Raw genomic sequence first — 20034 nt, forward strand, 5'->3', positions numbered from 1 at the left:
CCGAATCCAGGTGATGATAAAGGGCAAAAATGGTTCTTATGTTTGGGAGGTGGATCTATTTGGCACAAAGCCTGCTTGGTCAGGCAATACCAATTTGTCTTGTAGTAAATGTATCCTAGTGGCTATAACCTTCGCTAAGATTTTTACATCTATATTGATTAAGGACAGTGGGCGGTAAGAGTCGCAGTTGGTTGGGTCCTTATCGGGTTTGGGAAGTGCTATTAGGAGTGCTTCTCTAAGTGAGTCAGGGAGTTTACCTGTCTCATACGCTTCCTCATACATTTCTGCTAAGTGTGGCATCAACAGGTCCCTATATGTTTTGTAGAATTCCCCTGGGAGCCCATCTATCCCTGGGGCTTTGTTTGGTAAAGAATTGATTGCATCACTGAGTTCGTCCTTAGTAATATGATGGCTTAAAAATTTTCTGTGGGTGTCCGACAACCAAGCCATCGCTACATCCTGCAAGTAAAGGTCAAGGTCGTTCGCGGTAGTGCACGATTGCATGTCATATAGTTGCGAGTAGTACCCCCTAAAGCGGTGTAAGATGGATGGCGTATCGTACAAAGTGTGACCGTCTTCATCCCTGATTTGTGTTATGTATGACTTTGTAAATGAGGGTCTGATTTTGCAAGAAAGAGCGCATCCCGGACTACCTCCCTCGCCATAGTTCCGTGCTGTGTGTCGTCTCGATTTATATTTGATCTCATCCTTAGCGTATGTTAAATAATCGTCCATCTGTGCCCTTATTCTACCCAGTAGCGAGAGTTCTCCCGTTTGTGCATGTTCCGTTTCCAGTGAGCTAATATCCGTCTCTATGATATTCAATTGCTGCTGGATATCCTTCAGGATCCCAGCGTGCTTACTAATGCAATGACCACGGATGGTGACTTTAAATGCCTCCCACAGCATTCCTGCACTCTACACCGACCCGGCATTTATATCAAAATATTCCGTGATTGCCTGCCGCAGCTCTGTGTAGAACACTTGATCCAACAAGGCGCTTCCCTGTAGTGAATTGTTTCGGGATATGTGTAGGGATCTCCAAGGTAATGTATACCGGGGAGTGTTCTGATAAGGTTTTGGGTAAATGTTTAACTGAGGTCGTCCAAGTGCTTGCCTCCGCTGTGAGCAACCAGTAATCTATGCGTGACCATGTATTATGTGTCGTGGACATGCACGTACCCTCCCTCCTGCTCATATTTCTCATTCTCCAAATGTCTGTCATACCCCATAGTTCCATACCATCTTTTAGGGCTTTGGCTGCTCTCTTACTATAACGCTCATTACCCGTAGATCTGTCGAGGGCCGGGTCTAGACAGGTGTTGAAGTCCCCTCCCCATAACATAGGCGCACTGTGGAATTCTCTGAGTTTAGTCCATATATCTACATAAAAGCTGGGGTCATCTATGTTAGGTCCATATGATGTTATTAACGTTAGTACCGTACCACCAAAATGTCCTTGCACTAGAACGTATCGACCTTGATCATCTTGTAATGCCTTTATGAGCTGAAATGGAACATTTCGCCGAACAAGTAATAAGACGCCTCTAGCATACGTAGAATATGAAGAGGCCATTCCATACACTGCCCATCTTGTGCCCACCCGTGTTTCAGTTGCGGGTGTAAGGTGTGTTTCTTGTATGCATGCCACATCTATCCCGTGCCTATCTAAGTATGCAAATACCCTGCGTATTTTCTGTGGGTTTTGCAGCCCTGGATTATTTCATGTTAAAAATTTAACTTTTCTGGTTGTCTTACTAGTATCAGCCATACCCATCTATTCCTGTCAAAGACTGCCAATGCCTTGTGAATTTCACGTGCAAAATGACAACTGTACCAGTGCTTTCTCTTGTGGACCAGACATTTTCTGCTTTCTCTAGCCCACTCCCCACCCCCACCCATTCCGTCATGTACCCTTTGGCAGAGCCAGACCCACAGTTATGCTTCCTGAGATCCCCACCTGCCCCCTCCACTTTAATTACGGAAACAACCCCTTCAAAAACAGAAAACAGTAACTTGTGTGGTGCACACAAAGGGGTAGTAACTGCCAGCCCATTTCCTGTGGAGCTACTCCACATGGGCAGATGCCCGGCTAAACCTAATGTGTTAAGAAAGCTATCATCTTGTGATATATTTCAAACAAGACCAGGTGATGGATTATAAGAATTGCATTAAGCTTCAGTAATAACTATATCAGAAAAACTTTACAGTCATTAACTTCCTGCCAACACAACAATTTGGCGACTAGCTCGTATACATATTACAACTTATCTGTGGATGATCATCTTTAGAAGGGGTCCGCAGCCGTCGACCTGCCTCTGATACTGCGTCCAAAGGAGGCGGCCAAGGAAAAATCGCTCTTATGTAAGAAAGAGTCTCGTAGTTCGAGCAACCCCCCTCATCCAGCAGGTAGCGCGCCTCAATGCACAGCTGCAGAGACCCCAGTCTGCTGCGCCTAGTTATGCATCCTTGTATGTAGTGTGTGATCCAGGAAAAATCGCCGCAAATTGCTCCATAATCTACTCTTCTGTGTCCGATGTTATGGCTTGGTCATCCTGGTCCCCCCTTGGGGATTTCCGTCTCGGTCCTCGACTGTTCTTTTGTTGGATGAATTTCAATACGTCCTTGGGCTCATTGAAGATCTTCGACTTGCCTTCATCCGTGATTTTAAGCCGCGCCGGATATAGCATGGCATATTGTATATTCATATCTCTCAGCTTTTGTTTTGCCGTGATAAATTTCTTCCTGGCTTCTTGGACCGCCATAGTAAAGTCCGGGTATATGGATATGTCCATACCTTCGTGAGTCAACTGCCCCAATTCGCTAGCTTTCCTGAGAGCCGCATCCCTGTCTCTGTAATTCAGTATTCTTGATATGATCGGCCTTGGTCTTGAGCCGGTTGGAGGTTTTGACGCCAGAGACCTATGCGCTCTTTCCACTATAAAAACCTCGGAGAACGTTTCCCGTCCGAGTAGTGAGATAAGCAACTGTTCGACGTACCTCTCCATAGTTCCTGTGTTCGTTGTCTCTGAAATACCCATCAGGGGGACGTTGTTTCTTCGAGACCCCGCCTCCAAATCTTCAGCTTTAGCAGCGATGTCAGCCAGTTGTTTATTCGTTCTCACCTGCTTCGTGTCCATCTGAACGTGCGCATCTTCTGCTTTGGATATACAGCGTTCAGCCATAGCCAACCTCTCCTTGTGTCTGTCCATGCGTTCTGACATTCTGTCGACACGGTACGTGAGAGAGTCAATCTTACCATCTATATTGGTCAACGCTGCCTGTATCGTGATGAAAATTGCCTGTACGTCGCCATTCGTTACTCCATTGGCTGTACCTGTGGACGTCTGTGATAGCGGTTTTTCTTCAGCACTCTGATCCGGGGATTTCTTATTATGTTCAAAAGTTGTTTTCGGTTGGTTCCTGTCAGGTTTACCCATCGTTGATCCTGGTATGTAGTGCAAAGGTTATATATCTTTGTGGTATAATCAAGTGTCTGCTCTCTCGCCCTTCGTAGCAGTTACCGTGGGGGGCACCAGCTATGCTCTTGATTTTTGGCGCTCTTTCTTTGGCTTGTCTGGTGTCACGTGTGAGATTCTGCCTTTACTGTATTGCTGTCAGGGGTGCTTCCCAGCTGACCCTGCACCACGTATAACCCTTTATCGGTCCCCAGGTGCCCAGCAGTTTCCATTTCCGTCTCCCAGCTGGTGCCTTATGCCTCCACTTGCTCTCAGTGCACTGCCAGGCGTGTAAATGTCACAGCTATGTGGGGGGCCCTCCACTTCCCGGACTGCCCAAGCTGCACTTTCCTGTACCACCGGGTCTGAGCCTGGCCCCAACCAGCCACAATCAGTCTCCTCTGGAACTGGCAGAGCTTCGCGGGGCCCGTAGCGTGTATGCCGTGTCTCTGTGATGTAGGCTGCTGTCCACTCATGCAGATGAAGCTCAGCACTGTACCCTCCGGTGGGGGGGGGGGCAGCTCAACCGCCACCGTCGGCCCCCTCGTCTCCAAGCGGGCCTCGCTATTACCCCTAGCTGCAATTTTAAGTCCCGGGATCGTTCCTGCTCCTTCACGTCACACACTGACATGGCAATCTTCCCTCACTAGGACAATGTTGTAAAATGATTTCCATTGGTCCCTTATTTTATTGTGATTAGATATGCTCAAGCTTTAAATATTGCTGCTTCAAGGACCATACACCTAGCAATTCTTTGCATCAATGTATCAATCTCTGTGCCTTCTCTGCTTCCCAGCATTGTGCAATATCTTTTAGCCATGCGGAAACGCAGGTTTAGGAACACCTTAAAATATTGGTAGCCGTCCATATCCATGAACACACCCAGGAACTTTGCTTTAGGTATTAGATCAATTTGCCAACCTGGCACCCTGGGCTGGTTTTCAGAGATTTCCAAATAATGTTGTTGGATTAAGAGCCCTTCCCAAATAATGTGGGATGAAGTACCTTTCTCCAATAAGCATCACATGCTTGTGAATGTGGTGTCCCGTATGCCAAAGCTTCTCCATGTTATGAAATACCCAAGAAAATATTCAAAATGTATCAACCTTAAACTTACTGAGATTGCTACTTGTAGATGCATCTGTATTTCCTCTTCTCTTCGTCTTCAAGATGCTGTAGGTTAGCTTCTCACATTCCCTTCAGCTTCCTAAAAGAATCATTGGCTGTACTTATTACAACTATGCAAGTGACATGACTGATTTCGATTTTTTGGGCATTAGTTCTTCCATGGTGAATTTAGCTCCCAGTCGACTTAGTTCTGTAAACGGGGCAATATTATGAAAGTATGGGATTAATGTTGTAAAATTCTCTCTTCTGCATAGAGAACTCCCTCTCTGTGTATGTGAGCATCATGCTGAGAACATCACATCTTCAAATTGGATATCACAACTCGTATCATTGCCCAGGAATTCTTCAAGCTTTGCCACATCTTTAAGCCACATGCAGACTCTTAACAGCTTCTTCCCAGACAGTGGGTTCAGATCAACCCATCGCCCTCAAGGCAGCTCTCCAGAATTTAAAATTTGTCAGGGTAGTGGAGGGGGGGGGGGGGAGGGGTGTGTGCAGATGGACTTAACCCCATACAAAAAGTCCAGCTGACACATGTTTCCCAGAGCCCAGTATTTCATCTGAATTGCCAGATGTTATTGTTGCCAATGATTTATTGCAATTAAGTGCAAGGCCCAGTAACCCACTGTGATATCTGCCATACCTTGACTTTCAGCTAGCCCCACTTCTCCTCTGGCACTCAATCTGGAGGAGAGATACAGTCCCACTGAATCAATTAATATTAAGGAGCTGCCTAGAAATGGACAAGTGGAAGAGGTCTAGGTGACTTAACTATGTGGAGTCAGCCTTAAGGGAGATTGGTCTCCAAGAACTCTTCAAAGACCTCCTTGCCTGTAGAAAGGTGTCAAACAGAGGGTTGGCGGCATGTTTATGCTGATGGCCGAGTACAAGCACAAGTAATACTGTAAAGAGAAACAAGCAGTCCGGGCATATGGCCTCAATCCACCAATAACTGAAGGAGGTTTTTCTTATCTAGCAAATGTAAATAAGATGTAACACAGATTTATATTATTGAGGTTTCGCACTAACTTGATTCCCCTCATGTTAGGGTACCCTGAAAAAACATATAATCACGCTGATCTAAGTGCCTGCCCATGTGACAACCTATCGGCTCAAACAGAATTGCACATACTTTTATTTTGTAGCCTATAGAAGGAGTAAAGGAAGGCCCATCTTAAACCAATTTTAAAGAAAATTAATTTTAAACAGTGTTGGGTAGCACTATACTTTTTAAAAACACTTCCTGACCCTTTGGTCTGTTATTCAGTTGCGTCATTCCTATGGGCTTGCATGAGGAAGAGGAAAGGGATAGTGCGTAGATTACAGAGTCTGTTTAGCAATAATACAAGTATCTAGACTGAGCACATTAAATGGCTCTCTTTTTTTTAAATGTTTGTCTTTTCATCTTTATTCTGAAATTGTGATGTAATCTTAAAGTTAAAATTTCGAAATCATTTTAATGTGAATTATTTATATGTGCATTTATGATCCTTTTAATATGATCGAATAAAGATGATTGATTGATTGACATTCATCCTAAACAGAGTTACATCATTTGTCATTGACAAACATTGGCTCACCACTAGTCTAAAATAACGATTAGTTTGTTGCAGTAACCAGTGCTATCAGGGATTTCTGATTTTTTTAAGGAACAATTTTTGGTGTTGGAGAAGGAGCTTTGGGAGAAACACAATCTTAAACAGCGCCACTGTGATCATGAAAGAGACGGGAAGTGTCTGCCAACTCTCTTAAGTCTCATTTAAGGGAGTTAAGCAAGGGAATCGTATAACTTGATCAGCATATCGAATCATCTCTAATGATAGTGATGCCCAAGTGCTTAAACCTGACATTCGCAGTAAGCACCCCTATTTGTCATCATAAATTGTTTTATTACCCTGGTCTGATAGTATCAACTGATCCAAATCAATACTAAGACCTGAGTAATTCACAGATCTGTATAGCTCACGTTCCCGATTGTTCTGTATTGCCCAGATTTAGCAAATCATGATTCTCAAAAGCTATGGTCCACAGAAATCTCTGAAAAATAGTCTGTATGAATCTACAAGGAGCTCTGTAACCTGTGTGAATGAGTAGGAACAGCATTCCTACCTGGTACCTGTATTGATGGGAAACTGTTCTGATAGCATTCGATTTACACAGACTTTTGTCATTAGTTGCATAGAATAACAGTTAAACATATCTCGAGACCTGAGGGCCAGATTTAACCTCCAAAAACTATAAATGGATAGGTCCACTCTTTCATGTCCAATGCCTTTTTGAGGTCAATTAATATGACTACAAGTAGGTCTTTCAGTCGATGAACCAAGGTGTTATGAAGTTGTCTGATATCATGACTGGTAGTACGCTGGGGCGGAAAGCCACTTTTGTTTGTGTGCATTAAACATGGGATCACTTGGACCAGGTGCTTCACCAAGGTTTCCATCCGAATCTTAGCTTCAGAATTTATCAAAGAAAAAAGAATCTAAGGCGTACATTGTTCATCTGGTCTACCAGCCTTTGATGTCACCTTTATCAATGTCTAAATAAGGTCTAGAGATGGAACAAGTTGGAAGATATGGCTTCAGGGGCTTCTTGAAAAGTTCGGGAAGAAGTCCATTTGACCCCAGACTTTTTTCTGGCTAAGAAAGTACAGCTGCAACACATAGTTCCTAGAGTGTAAATGCTACCTCTAGTATTCACCTACCAAGTGAGTTTTTAGAGTGGGAGATCTTTCAAGAATGCAGCCAGGCCTGGGCGTTGGTGTTGCACCTTTACAAGTACAATATCTAATAAAATAAGTAGTAATGCTCTGACCAGTGGTTTTATCTGTGATGACAAGGCCAGCAGATTGATTCCTCTCTCACAAGATATGTCTGAACACACCTTTTCTTTGACTTGGCGAGTGGAGTTGTTTTCCCTCTTTGTCACAAGACTCTCATACACATCCCTGGATGCCATCTAGCACACCTTACCTGCGTCTAAGTTCATCTGTTTTATGCAAGACTTAAGTTTCAATAAAGCCCTCAAGTCATACTCATTCCCTGCTTCACTGTACACCTGCTTTTTTTTGTCACGTAGCAAAGCCTCTAATCTACCACCACCCTCTCCTTGTCATTCTCCAGTCTTCTTAAACAGATGTAGCTTTGCCCTGTAGGACTGGTTTAAATGCTGGTCATCTGATCCGTAGCGAGGATTCTGAGCCCATATTTACTTTAATGTGCAAGTCCCTTTCTTCACATAGCATATTCATCAAATGGGCTTTCTTCAATCCTCAAACATTTATACATCATATGCCTCAGCCCTTGAGGTCTCTTGCCTATGGACATTTTATCTGGGAAGAGATCAGATGGGCCTCTTTCCAAGATTCAAGCATTGGCTGTCAGGTGTAGGTCTGAGGTAGGCATCAGCAAGTAGGTGCTGCAGGAAAATGACTTGTGGCCATGTGAATTGAAAGTGTGTTGATTTATAGCTGGTGTCCATCATCTGCATACATCGCTGGAAGCCTTTGAAGTGATCAAATCCGCCTGCGGTGTTTGTTTATTGCTTATCCCCTGGTTTGTGCTAAAGCGATCCAGCATTGGGTCTATTTCATTACTGTATCCCACTATCTGTGCAACAATGATGGTAGCAGTGGAAAGGACTACTGCATATCTTATCTGATTATTGAAGTATGAATATATAATGATTGTGCCTGTAGATAATGAATGTATGGTGCTGTTACTACAATACCATTTATGGGACATATCCTTAACTGGGGCTCATATGCTTAAGCATATACTTTAATAATATGGGCTATCATAACCACTTCTCCTAATTCCTCTAGTGAGGACTTACCTGTTGCCAAGTATATTGGAATATACTTTATCTCACAACACATGCTATTTACTCATGACCTCTTCTACAAAGGCCTTGAGAAAGTCCAGCGAGACGAAACACTTGTTGGCTTTATGGACAATGGGCTTTTTTTCACGGTGTTTCTTTACATCAAATAGAAACTTGTTCTAAACCGAATTTCTTTTGCTTTTTGAATTTTGTTGTAATACTGTTCTTTTGTGTTCAGTTACCACTTTTTGTTTCTGTCTATTCCACTATCACTGTCGGTCTGGTGGAGCTCTAGTCCAGGAGTGCTTTCAAAACAACATATAACTTAACTGACAGACGTGAAGGCACACGCTCCTTCAGTATCGTCTAGACCAGAGTGTGAAGTATCCCAAAAACCATGCTACATAGTCCACCTCTATCCTATTGAGTGGTCTGCAGCTTAATAGGGGAACTCCCAACCCCCCTGAAATAGAATTACAACTCTTCTGGTATCTCTGGTGAATCCTCCATGCAGTACATTTGTGTAACTATGCTATCTAGGAAAGAGTAGATTGGACTCCGCAAAAGCATTTCTTGCAGCATTGGCTTTGCTGATTTAAGACGTTTAGTGGTCTTCAAAACCAGTCCTCACTTTGTCTTGTTGTTCAGGGCACTGTTCCATGTTCTAACCATGATCAAGTCACTATCCAGTTCTTTGTGCAACATCTTTTCAAGACCATATGAAATGATGACTTCTGCACATGCTAGTATGAAGTCTCAATACCATATTTGCAAAACAAAGTACCAGCAACACAGAGATTCCCTTTCCCATTCCATATTTCTAAACCAGAAAGCATATGTCAACCCTTTCAAAATATTCCATCCCTGTGTTTGGAAGGAAGAGAAACCAACAAAATATCTAAAATAACCACCCCATCTCAGTAGAAACCGCCCCAGAATGTTTAAGGGAAGCACATTCTACTCATGACATGCTCTCCCAAGGTACCATTATCACATCTCTCTGGGCCCTTTCCGGTGGTTAACATTATAATGCCAAACAAGATATTTGATGGTTTTCTTGGCCTGGAAAGAATTGGTTGTTTAGATTCCCTTCAACGTTTCATGTTTGGCTCTTTGGGTCGAGTTGAGGCCTATACCCGACTAGTGGTTGTAGAGACCACGGTGGATACCTTTCCTGTTCCAGGAATAGTAGTTGTACACTCAGTACAGTAAATCATTAAATAGAAGCAATTGAATAGTAAGTAAGTATGGTTAAACATGTGTATGTAAGTCATTTACCATACATCATGTGACACATTTGTAGAGCAGAATTGTCTCACTTATAAATCAATCTCTCATTAATTTCCCTGTTATATGAGTAGGACAGCTAGGCTTTTCACATCTGCTAGTGATTTTACAGTTTTACATCTGTACATTTGAAAGCTACAGATTATTTCCCTACCCAAGCTTGCTGAGTAGAATTATCTGACTGGTTAATTCCCTTTCCTTGTTTGTGAAATGGAACAAGTGTGTTCCTTTATCCTTTCCCTTTTTGGATTGAAATCATTCAGCTCTAAAGATGTTTAAGTCTGGCAAATCCCCTTTGTGCACTAAGACAGTTTGTCCTGTTGCACTCCCTGCTTAATTTGTGAGATGTTGGAATAGTTCGCTTTGTTGATTTTTTTTCCTCTTGTGGAGTGGAATAGCCTGTCTGTTGAGTTATGTACCACTAAGGGATTGGTACAGCCCATATCCTTTTTTTCTTGTAACGGTTTTTATTTTGAAGTTGAGCAGCGCCTCTAGTTGAACCCCATCCCCAGATGCGTGCTTGCCTCTAGGTTTACGCAGTTGCTCAAACGTTTGTGAGTTGTTTGAGGCCGCTCACAAAGTCAGACACCCCTCAGCTTCTTCATTGTCCCTCCACTTGTGCAGTGAAAACGCCCACATCTTCATTTATTTACCATTTGCAGGTCAGACCAGTCGAGTTTGATCCATAACTCCAACCATCATTTTGGTGGGTTGACCAAACGGAGTGTTTCCTCTCTTGTAATGCATGAATGTGTTTTTGCTTTCACTCTTGAAACATGTCTCTTCCAACTTCTTGATGCTCCTTCTTGCATCACAGCAGTCAACACTTGTTACTAGTCCAGCCCATAGATTCCCAATACAGAGTTTCTATTATAATCTGTAAAAGCCTGGGTGGTTGTGGCTCTCGTCCACTCCACCAGACATGATGGTGCAGTCTTCACACACAGTTCTCTGTGTATTCTTATTTGAATCCCCACAATTTAAAACAATGTCTCAAACTTCAGGTGGTATTCGTATAGTTTTCATTTCAAGTGTATCAGAACATCGCCCTTATGATTGCATACAAGGACATAGCCAAGATAGTTAATCTGATGACATGGCGGATCATAACTAATTCTGCCATCCCTTCTGAGGAGCTGTTCTTTCTGGCAATCCCCCCAAGTTCCTGTACGCCAACCAGCCTGTGGCACTGGACAGCTTACTCATTAGCTTAGCTCATTTCATGAGTTTTATTATGTTTTTTTAGTATAGTGTAAGTCATGTGGCATTTACCAGTGTGTATAATTACAGATTTTTAGCAGTTAATTTAATAATAAAGTGACTGTTTCCTAGTAGCAAGCTGCCTGTAGAATGCCAAAATCAGATGTGAGAATATCCTGACTACATGGGATCATTTGTTTGCTTTGGCAAGTTGCTTGGTCCTTATATCGTGGAGCTGTAATTTGCTGTCTTTTGGTCTTTCCTCACTGTGAAGTATTAGTACTACTTGCCTATTGGTGTCTAGCCACGTCTCTCTCTCCCTCTGTAGCTCTTTCCTTCTTTCCATTTTCGGCCCCTTTTTCTTTCTCTACTCATCCCTCTCACTTTCTCTTAGCCATGTACTCTTCCTCCCATTCCTCTCCTGTTCGATTCTTTCACAACATTTGAGATGTCCTATATTTTTTGAAGTCTGTTTGTCTTATTGGGCTTGAGTGCTAAATGTCACTTTTACCTGCCAATGGGATGCAGCTAATTCAGATTTTCCTAGCTCTTGTAAGGGAATGCCCTGATATTATTACCACACAGAGACGTCTAGTATACTTTTTGGGTTTGCCGCAATAGCATCTGAAGCGATGTGTTGAAGCAAAATGTTATTTGAAGGGAAAGATAACCTTGGCACATTTTCAAGGGAAACAGAGGTTCCCTGTGCTGGCCATTAGAGTGTCCCTCTGTAACCCTCACAGGGCTCGTGTGAGAGGGCTCGTCCCACCCACCAATAAAACAAGGCCATGGATGGCGCAGCAGCCATGAAAAGAGAAGCAAGACAGAAGGAAGACATTTTGCATCCACCCTCTCACCTCAGATCTATCCTACATGCAATTCCGCACCCCCCCCTTCCCTGGATGATCAAGCCTCTCCCCCTTATCTCCACCTGGCAAAAGGAATCTGTCCTGCTTGCCCTCCTCCCACTGAGCCACTAAAACTGCTTTGCTTGCCTCCTTCTGGGCCACCAAAGTTGGTCATGCCTGCCCCCCTATTCTCTCTCGCCTCCCACATGAACCTCCAAACAGAGGCAATTTTGTCTCTAGAATTTGCGGGTCAAGGTCATTTAGTACTGCTGTGTATCATAAGAGGAGGTGACTTCTTTTGTGTTCTAGAAGAGTAGATTTTGGATCTTGGATTTAAGGTTAATTACAGTTTTCAAAAGTGGAAGGGAGAAAGGTACTTGTAGGTTTTTCTCCTTACAAGGTCCTCTAAGGCTAATGGAAGAATTGTGCCTTTATTGCATATGGAAGTTTTGCATAATATTTGGAGGTCATTATTGACAAGGAATAGAGACAAATGAGACTCTGACCAATGTCCAATGTTGGTTGTAATCTTCAAAGAAGATATTGTTGGAGGGTTAAAGTGACTGTATTGTTGTTTGTCCCACCAACTCTTCTAGGAAAGTCAAAATGTGTCCTGGAGGGGGGTAAATAATTTGAATATTTGAGGGGTTTGGGTAAATCATTTTTGAGTTTGATCAACAAGCTTACTAGTTTGCACAATATTGTTTTTCAGTTCTCAAACTTGAATGGAGTTATAGTATAGATAGCCCCTCGTCCTCCCATTTTCTCTTCCTATTCAATTTGTATGATTGGGTAATCTAGCTGAATGAGGAGAGCTAGGTCAAATTAAGATGATTCATACAGCCATGTTTATGTTAAGGTAGATCCAGGTTTTCAGTTAGTATTAAGTCTGCATCTTGATCTGTGGTTAGCTGCAGGTCTGTAGTTGTGTGAGGTGCATTTCAAGGAGGAAATTACGATTTGATTGATGGGTGTTGCAGTTGTCTGGGCTTCAGTCAGAACGTATGACTTCCTGACGCTGCTTGTTTGTTTTTTGTTAGATAAAGTAACTTGTGCTAAGCACTCTGTCTCCTAAAATGAGTCCTTTACATAGCACCAGGGGGACCTCAAGGACTTCTGGGAATATCAGATGTAATATCATATTTCCTGGAGGTCGAACGTTCTTGGACACTCAGCGCGGTTCTGCCTGAAAACCATCACCGTGGAGACTTTTTTTAAAATCAAGACTGGCTTAAACTTGGTGCACAGATAGCATGGGCACAAACCATGATTGCGTATTTTGTTGACTGGCACCCTGATAGTAGTAAATGCGAAATGACCAAAAAGTCAGTAGTAAATATTGCCGCACAGTTACTTATGGCTGTCTAAAGTATTAATAACGAGCAAAGTAATCACCTTATCAACTCCAAGGTTCAGCATTCTTTCGACTCTCCTTCCAAGATAACCAAACCTTGAAAGGGCAAGTCATCGGCTGATAATAGTCACCCACAATGTGTGTAAACATTTGGGTCTTAAAAGGAACAACTTTTCATTCTTTGAGGCATCATTGCGATCTAAATTGTCTCACTCAGGATTGTAACCTGACCTCAAAACGGGGACATATGGATTACAAATTAGAACTGTGAATCATTGTATGTTTTTAATATAAATCAGAAATACCATGTTCCAAATGGCTTCAGAATCCTCCGATCCCAATAAGCAAAGTACTTCTCCTAAGAACATATCACAGCTGACATCAGCTGACGTCATATTCGATAAATAAAGACAATATTGTGACTCTGTTTTCCAAACTACCTTCTTCCCTTGTTGAATTAGATTCCCACAACTCCACAGTCCCTCTTCCCTCCCTATAGCGCCTCCACTTCCCATCCCTCTGGCTCCTTCACTTCCCAACATGGTGCTCATTTCTGCGCCACGGCCTCTCGCCAAGAAACCATGACTGAGGAACTCAAGTAGACTGCTGCTAAGAGTGTGAGGAAATGTAGCCAAAGAAGAAATGCATAGACTTGCACCAGTGACCCTATGGCCCTTATTAGGATGTCGGTCGGAGTTGCCTCTGACCGACATCCCTACAGTTTCGGAACTGATCAACCTCGGGTCGGCGGTCTGAAAATTGCAATTACGATTTAGGGCCAATTACGATTGAACCGCACATGGTGAGGTCGCAGACTCCCATTTACCTATGGGTGCTTGTGCGGTGGTCCGAAACCAGCCGTAGCACAATCTCCTATAGAGAAATGGGAGTCACTGTACATCCCTGCACCGTGTGGCAGGCACCTCATGGTGCCTGCCACAAGGTGCAGGAATTGAGAGCCCCCTCCTCGGCCCCAAACCGGAGGTTGCGAAGAAGGGGGGCCCTGCTAGGGGTCCCCAAAGTCGCTTTCAGACAGGTGTTCCATGTCGGAAAGCTTGACATAGAAAGCCTGTCGGAAACCGACATCATAATCCTGACGGGGGAAACACCGTCCATAAGGGATTATGTTTGGTTTCTGACTGGCTGACGGGCTCCTTGATGAGCCCGTCGGAAGCCAGCCAGATTGACAGGCTGGTTTGAATTCCAACCGCCGTAATTGTAATACGGTTTTCGGAATTTAAACCAAGGATGTCAGTTAGTAAGCATCTGACGAGCTGTCGAAGGCTTAAAGACCGACATCCTAATTAAGGCCTATGTAGCATCTGGCCTCAACTTAACCTGTCGTTGCGGTAATCAAATTAATGCCATTTGTTCTGGTAAGGCCTTCATTGGCAGCTTTACTATATATTGCTTGAATTTAGCATTTAGCATACATCCTGCACCGGTTTTTCCATGTTGCCAGAGTGTAAAGGCTTATCCCAGCCACTGTTCTGTTTGCAAACATACAGACAAAATTGATTTTAATTATTAATGCACTCTCCTAACGGATTCCAAGCCTGGCTTGACAACATGAACCTTTAAGGCTTCTCTCCCTCTCTGTATTGCTGTGCCAATTTCCCTATTTTTTCAAAGACCCCAGCCTCTGCCTCAAAGGCTAGATTAATTTTTAAAAAAATTAAAAACCTCACTTTTATGCTTCTTTTAATATAAATCTTTTATTGAAAAACATAGGCTTCTTACATCATATGATGAAGAGTGGGTTGACAGTTGTTACATACACAGTTAACATTGGTATATCGTAGGTCTGGTCTGTATTGCCCAAGCTTGCAAGTGTGGCGCTTTTACGGCCCAACAAATTACAGCATACGCATGCCAGCCTCACAGCCCCATCCACCCCGGGGTTCCACTGTCAGCATCTAGTCACCCGTACCCTCTATATTCGCTGCATGTCCCCCAAACTTTCTCCCATTACTTTAATGTTCTGTGCTGCAGACTCCTGTCCATTATGAAATCACAACTCTTCACCACCACCTCTGAAACTGCTTTCCCCATCTGCTTTACATCGTATTGTAGACGTGTGCTTTTCAAGGCCATTCATATAAACACATTCCATTATCGGGCAAGAAAATTCCACATTTTTGATGGTGGTCATTCCAGTCACCGAACTTCTCTTACCAGACCTAAAACTCAAGAGGCTGTCTAGGACAGTGCCTAGAAGTAGGCCTTTTGTACAGGTATTCCAAGACTGTGGAATAACCTAATGCTGTACCTTAGGCTACCTCCTTCTCTAATACTCTTCAGGAAAGATCTAAAAGTTCATCTTTTCAGTGTTTTCCTGCCTCCCGTCTCCGTACTTGACAACTCTCAGAGATATTCCTCTGGGGTATGTAACTGTTTACCCTTGAACTCTATAATCTTGCATTCAAGCCATATCACCTTGTTGTTGTGTAAAGTGTTCCTATGCACTCTCAGGTCAAATCACTCCTATAAAAATGCCCCAAATAAAATAAAATGCATTAATTTGAAACTGTTTGTCCAATCTGAAAGACTGACAAGAAAATAGCAGAGCGTGGGCGAAAAACCTGTTAAGCAGAACCAGTTTTTCAGAATGCTCTTACCATTACTTTTTCTCTGATATGGGTTTTGGATATCCGAGTATTCTTTATAAGCAAGCCAAGTACATTGTTGAAGCCATAGTTTGTAGTTTTTCTGTCCTCCTGGTTCTCAAACGTGATAAAGTTACTAGGTGTTACCTTTGATGCCACACCTTTCAATAATGCATTACAAAAAAGTATGTTGGTACCAAAAATATTTCTGCCTTCCCTCTGTAGTTTGGAGCTGCACCTCAAGCACTAGTTATGTCCATCCTAAGTTTTCCTTACTATGGTAACTCACAATGATGTCTGGTAACTGCTTATGCAAGGCAGTGGAACATACTGTTGCTCTACTACGCAGGTTAGATAATCCTCTAAACTAATTTACCAGGAATTCAGCAAAACTATGGCAAACATTTGCAAAGAAAAATATAGGTGAATGAAGAAAAATATAATACTTTAAATGCATGCACACAAAAGGACTGTTAGCAAAGCCTGTTGGGGGATAGTCGAGAAAGTATAGACTTTAACATATTAGCATGTTGAAACTGGAGGATTTGTGATGCTTTGTGAAACAGGGTGTGCAAAAGATTTGCTGGTGGAGCAAGAGACATGAGGTACCCTAAGTAGGTGGGGGGAAGGAGCACCAAAAAGAAATGCATCAATGTTTCTTTTGCATGTGAATATCCTTCATAACATGTTTATCAATCATTTTTCACATTGTAATGCTATTAATAGAACCACAATATTTTTCTTGTGTGGTCTCCACTGTTTCTCTCATTTATAGTAGCACAAACTATCTCCATACAGAGAGATGGCGTTATGGCATATCACGGATTGTTACAATTTACCATTGACTTCTATCATGTTGTTGGAACATTGGTTGTTTAATTTCGTTTCTCATATACATGGAGTAATATTACAACTATGTTGCTGCTTTGTGCATTTATAAGCCTTCAGGCAAGCTGAATATGTTAGCTTTGGCAGTGCTTGTTATTAATCTGATTTTACTTGCAAAATAAATTGCACTTTCTGGAGAAAAGGGCAGAGCCTCAGATTGGCATCTTTCCTATATGTTACCATTAGCTATTGCTGAATCTAAATTCATTTTCAATCCATGATTGGGACAAAGATTACTTATTATGTGCAGGGTTGTGAATTTGACAGAGAAAGGGGAGATCCAGATCCCGCATTAAGAAAAAATTGCACTTTCTGCTTAATATTTGATTATTGGAATTGAGAAAGTAAGTAAAAAACATTTTTTTTATAGTGACAACTGTGCTGTCCGACTCGACTCTGATATGGCTTGGAGGAAGATCCGCAAATGCCCCATTTGTGATAAATGTGATTATTCGATATCCAGTGGAAACAATTTCATATCCTTTTGCTATGTTATTGACTTTAACTGAGTGAAGCTTCTTTCTACTGTATTGCTAGATTTTGACCCTTTAAGGCTGAGTTTCTTGTGTGGATTTCAGAACTTTTCAATATTGTATGTACGCATTATTCAGATACGTCCTAATTCCAGTACATCATGGTTCCAGGTATGCCTTTGCAATCCTAGTATGAACAGTCACAATGCACTCACTGGTTGCCATGCACTGATTCGCAGCACTGGGGTGTTCTCAATTGAGGAACTTGTTTATCGATCATGTCCTTGCTGCTTACTGGCTATTAACGCTTAGAACATTGACAAGTGTGTGCAGAGAACTTGAAAGCTAAATACCTACGTTTCTGGAACTCTAGTTCTTGATCACCTTATTTATACATGTGTGAATTTTTGTTTTCTAGTATGTGCTCCTGTAGATCACATGCGCTGCAGACTCCTGCCATCTAGTGTTGGGTGTGGACATTTGCAAGTTGTTTTTCTTCAAAGTATAAGTGTAGGTGTCTTGATAACTCATGATCCTGCCTCAAAAAATACAGTACACCGAGACAAAGACTCCACCTCAGGTTGTTTTTAGTCCATCATTTGGTTCAGATGTATTTCTCAAGCACCATCAAGCTATAATCAACATCCATTCGGCTCTAGTGACTGGAATCGACAGCTACAGCATTGAGAGACCCACTTTCAACAACGCCTCATATTCAACTGGGACCGAATGGGATGATTTTTCTAGCCATCGGTGCGTATGAGAATGACTCTGTAAAGAAAACACACTCTCCTGTTTTGCCCAAAGTGCAATTCTAAGTTCCCGTTGTTGGACCATCTCCTAGTTTGCAATCTCTAATTTCCTTTGGACCAGGAGGAATCAACCTGTCAGGCCTGCCAGCCATTTGCAAATAGGAAGACAATCCACTATAGAAGAGAACGTAACTGTGTGTATTATAAAGTGCTGCTTCGCAACCACCCAGAGCCAACACCAGTGTACAGATTCGAAGACTTCAATGGAACTTACTCTGACAGAGAAGGCCAATCCAGATCCCTGGTGGATCAAGCAGAACACAATTCTGAAACACTTTCCTCTGAGGTCTTCAACATTGAGGGAAGACAAGCTTCAGGGAAACCTGTACCCAAGACAAAGGCTACATCAAACACACCTACACCCCTACCAACATCTGAATATCGCCCCAGCTTGGGTTTGATCTAAAAATGTCTCACATGGAGGCCGCGCACAGCTCTCAATGGAGCTGAACATCGAGACTGAGCTGAACATCGAGACCTGAAACTTTGACAAAGTGGCCACAACTCTTTTCTTCAGGTACTGCCCCTGAGCCCCTCTGCACCGAGAGGCCATCTCCACTCTGGAGAACCCTCCAGTCAAGAGCTTGGAGCCTTTCCCCAAAAAGTGAACGCAGCAACATATCAGCCTAGCTCCATCGCATCCACTGATCCCCATTTCCCCACAACCCCAGTCGCCACAGAAGTCACTATCACCTCAGGACTCAGTCCACATGAAAACTGACTCTGATCATAAAAGCCATTTCGACCCCTAGGACTCCAGCCTTAACACAATTACAAAGATAATAGGGAGGATCCTTAGTAGGACTACAATGTTGACATTCAGGACGATGCTAACCTCGAGGCCTACCGAGTGAAGGATGCACCATCCAACAACACAACCATCTACCACATCATCATTCATAGAGCAGCTGACTTTTTAGTTGAGACCATATGTAAAACCGAAAGGTTCATTCAATGTGTGCCAATGCTTAGGTCCTTGACTAAGTTCATGGCTGAGAACTTCAAAGAGCTAGTTTGGTGACACCCAGAACTGAGAAAAAATACAAGACAGACCGAATAAGCCAATCTTCATTAGCTGTCATGTACTTCCAGACTCATTCGTTGTTCTTACAGTTTGCCTGAGAGTTTGTACAAGGCACAAGAGTTGGTCCCCCCTCCTGACAAAGAAAGACACCTAATTGACGGTGCTAGAAACCAAGTTGTGGTGGGAGTGGCAAAACAGTGGCATCTAGCAAATTCTGATAGAGATGGAGCAGTAGTGAAACATCTACGGGAGGCATACTACTAATGCAGCAGGAAGCTAGTGCAAGAGAGCAAGATCATCTTGAAAGTAAATATCCATTGTCTGCTAGACACGGCTGACCACTGCCTTGAGGAAAGTGAATACCAGCATCATCCTCCATTGACATGCTTGCCTGATGGTTTCTGGATTCTGTCTAGAAGTCCAACAACATCATCTCAATGTCCCCTTAAATGACAAGTACTTCTTCAGACCTCAAGGAATCACGTTCTTGGAAAAGATAACAAAGACACTGATACTACACTCCAAATGCAACGTACCAAGCCTGGATTTCAGTGCCAAAAGAAACGAAGGAGTGTGAAATCTGTAACAGCATTGCAGTGTTCTGCGTTTCAGTAGCATCAGCCCTTTCAGGAGGGTAGTTCCAGAAGTCCTATACCTTAGAAAGCGTCTGGGGCAGCAGTCAAGGAAGGGATAGAGCGGCTCCTGAAAGGGAGCCTCGATTGCCAAGCAGTGGCCTACCTGCCCCCACCACTGCCCCCCCCCTTCTTCACACAGAATCTGCCTGGAAGAGAATGTAATTATTTCTTCCCCAGTGGGAGGAACTAACCTCTGGGAAGTGGGTCATGTCAGTAATAGTGCAAGAACACTGATTGGAGTTTCACACCACCAATCACCACTTTACCGTTATGTAATCAATCACGACTATCAATGACTGCTGCAAGAGGAAATACAAGCACCTTTCAAGACGGATAGCATCAAAGCTGTGTTCCTTCACCAGTGGTATCAAGGGGTATACTCCCTGTTCCTCCTCATTCACAAGATAAATGGCACAGTATATCCTATCTTCTCCCTCAGGCCACTAAATCAATACTTCCCGTCTGAGTGTGTGTGTGTGTGTGTATATATATATATATA

The 20034-nt window shown here is 42.9% G+C and overlaps 1 protein-coding gene across 1 annotated transcript in view; it reads left to right on the top strand.

Moving 5' to 3' along the window:
• The window catches only part of TMEM231 (transmembrane protein 231), a 223246-nt gene that overhangs the window by 145666 nt on the left and 57546 nt on the right, over positions 1-20034 (top strand). The window contains exon 6 of the mRNA XM_078668442.1: positions 16962-17066. Within this exon, the coding sequence (XP_078524568.1) occupies positions 16962-17066 (105 nt within the window). The remainder of the gene's footprint in view (positions 1-16961; positions 17067-20034) is intronic.

Source organism: Lissotriton helveticus, chromosome 12 (assembly GCF_964261635.1).
Source record: "Lissotriton helveticus chromosome 12, aLisHel1.1, whole genome shotgun sequence".
Classification (NCBI taxonomy): domain Eukaryota; kingdom Metazoa; phylum Chordata; class Amphibia; order Caudata; family Salamandridae; genus Lissotriton; species Lissotriton helveticus.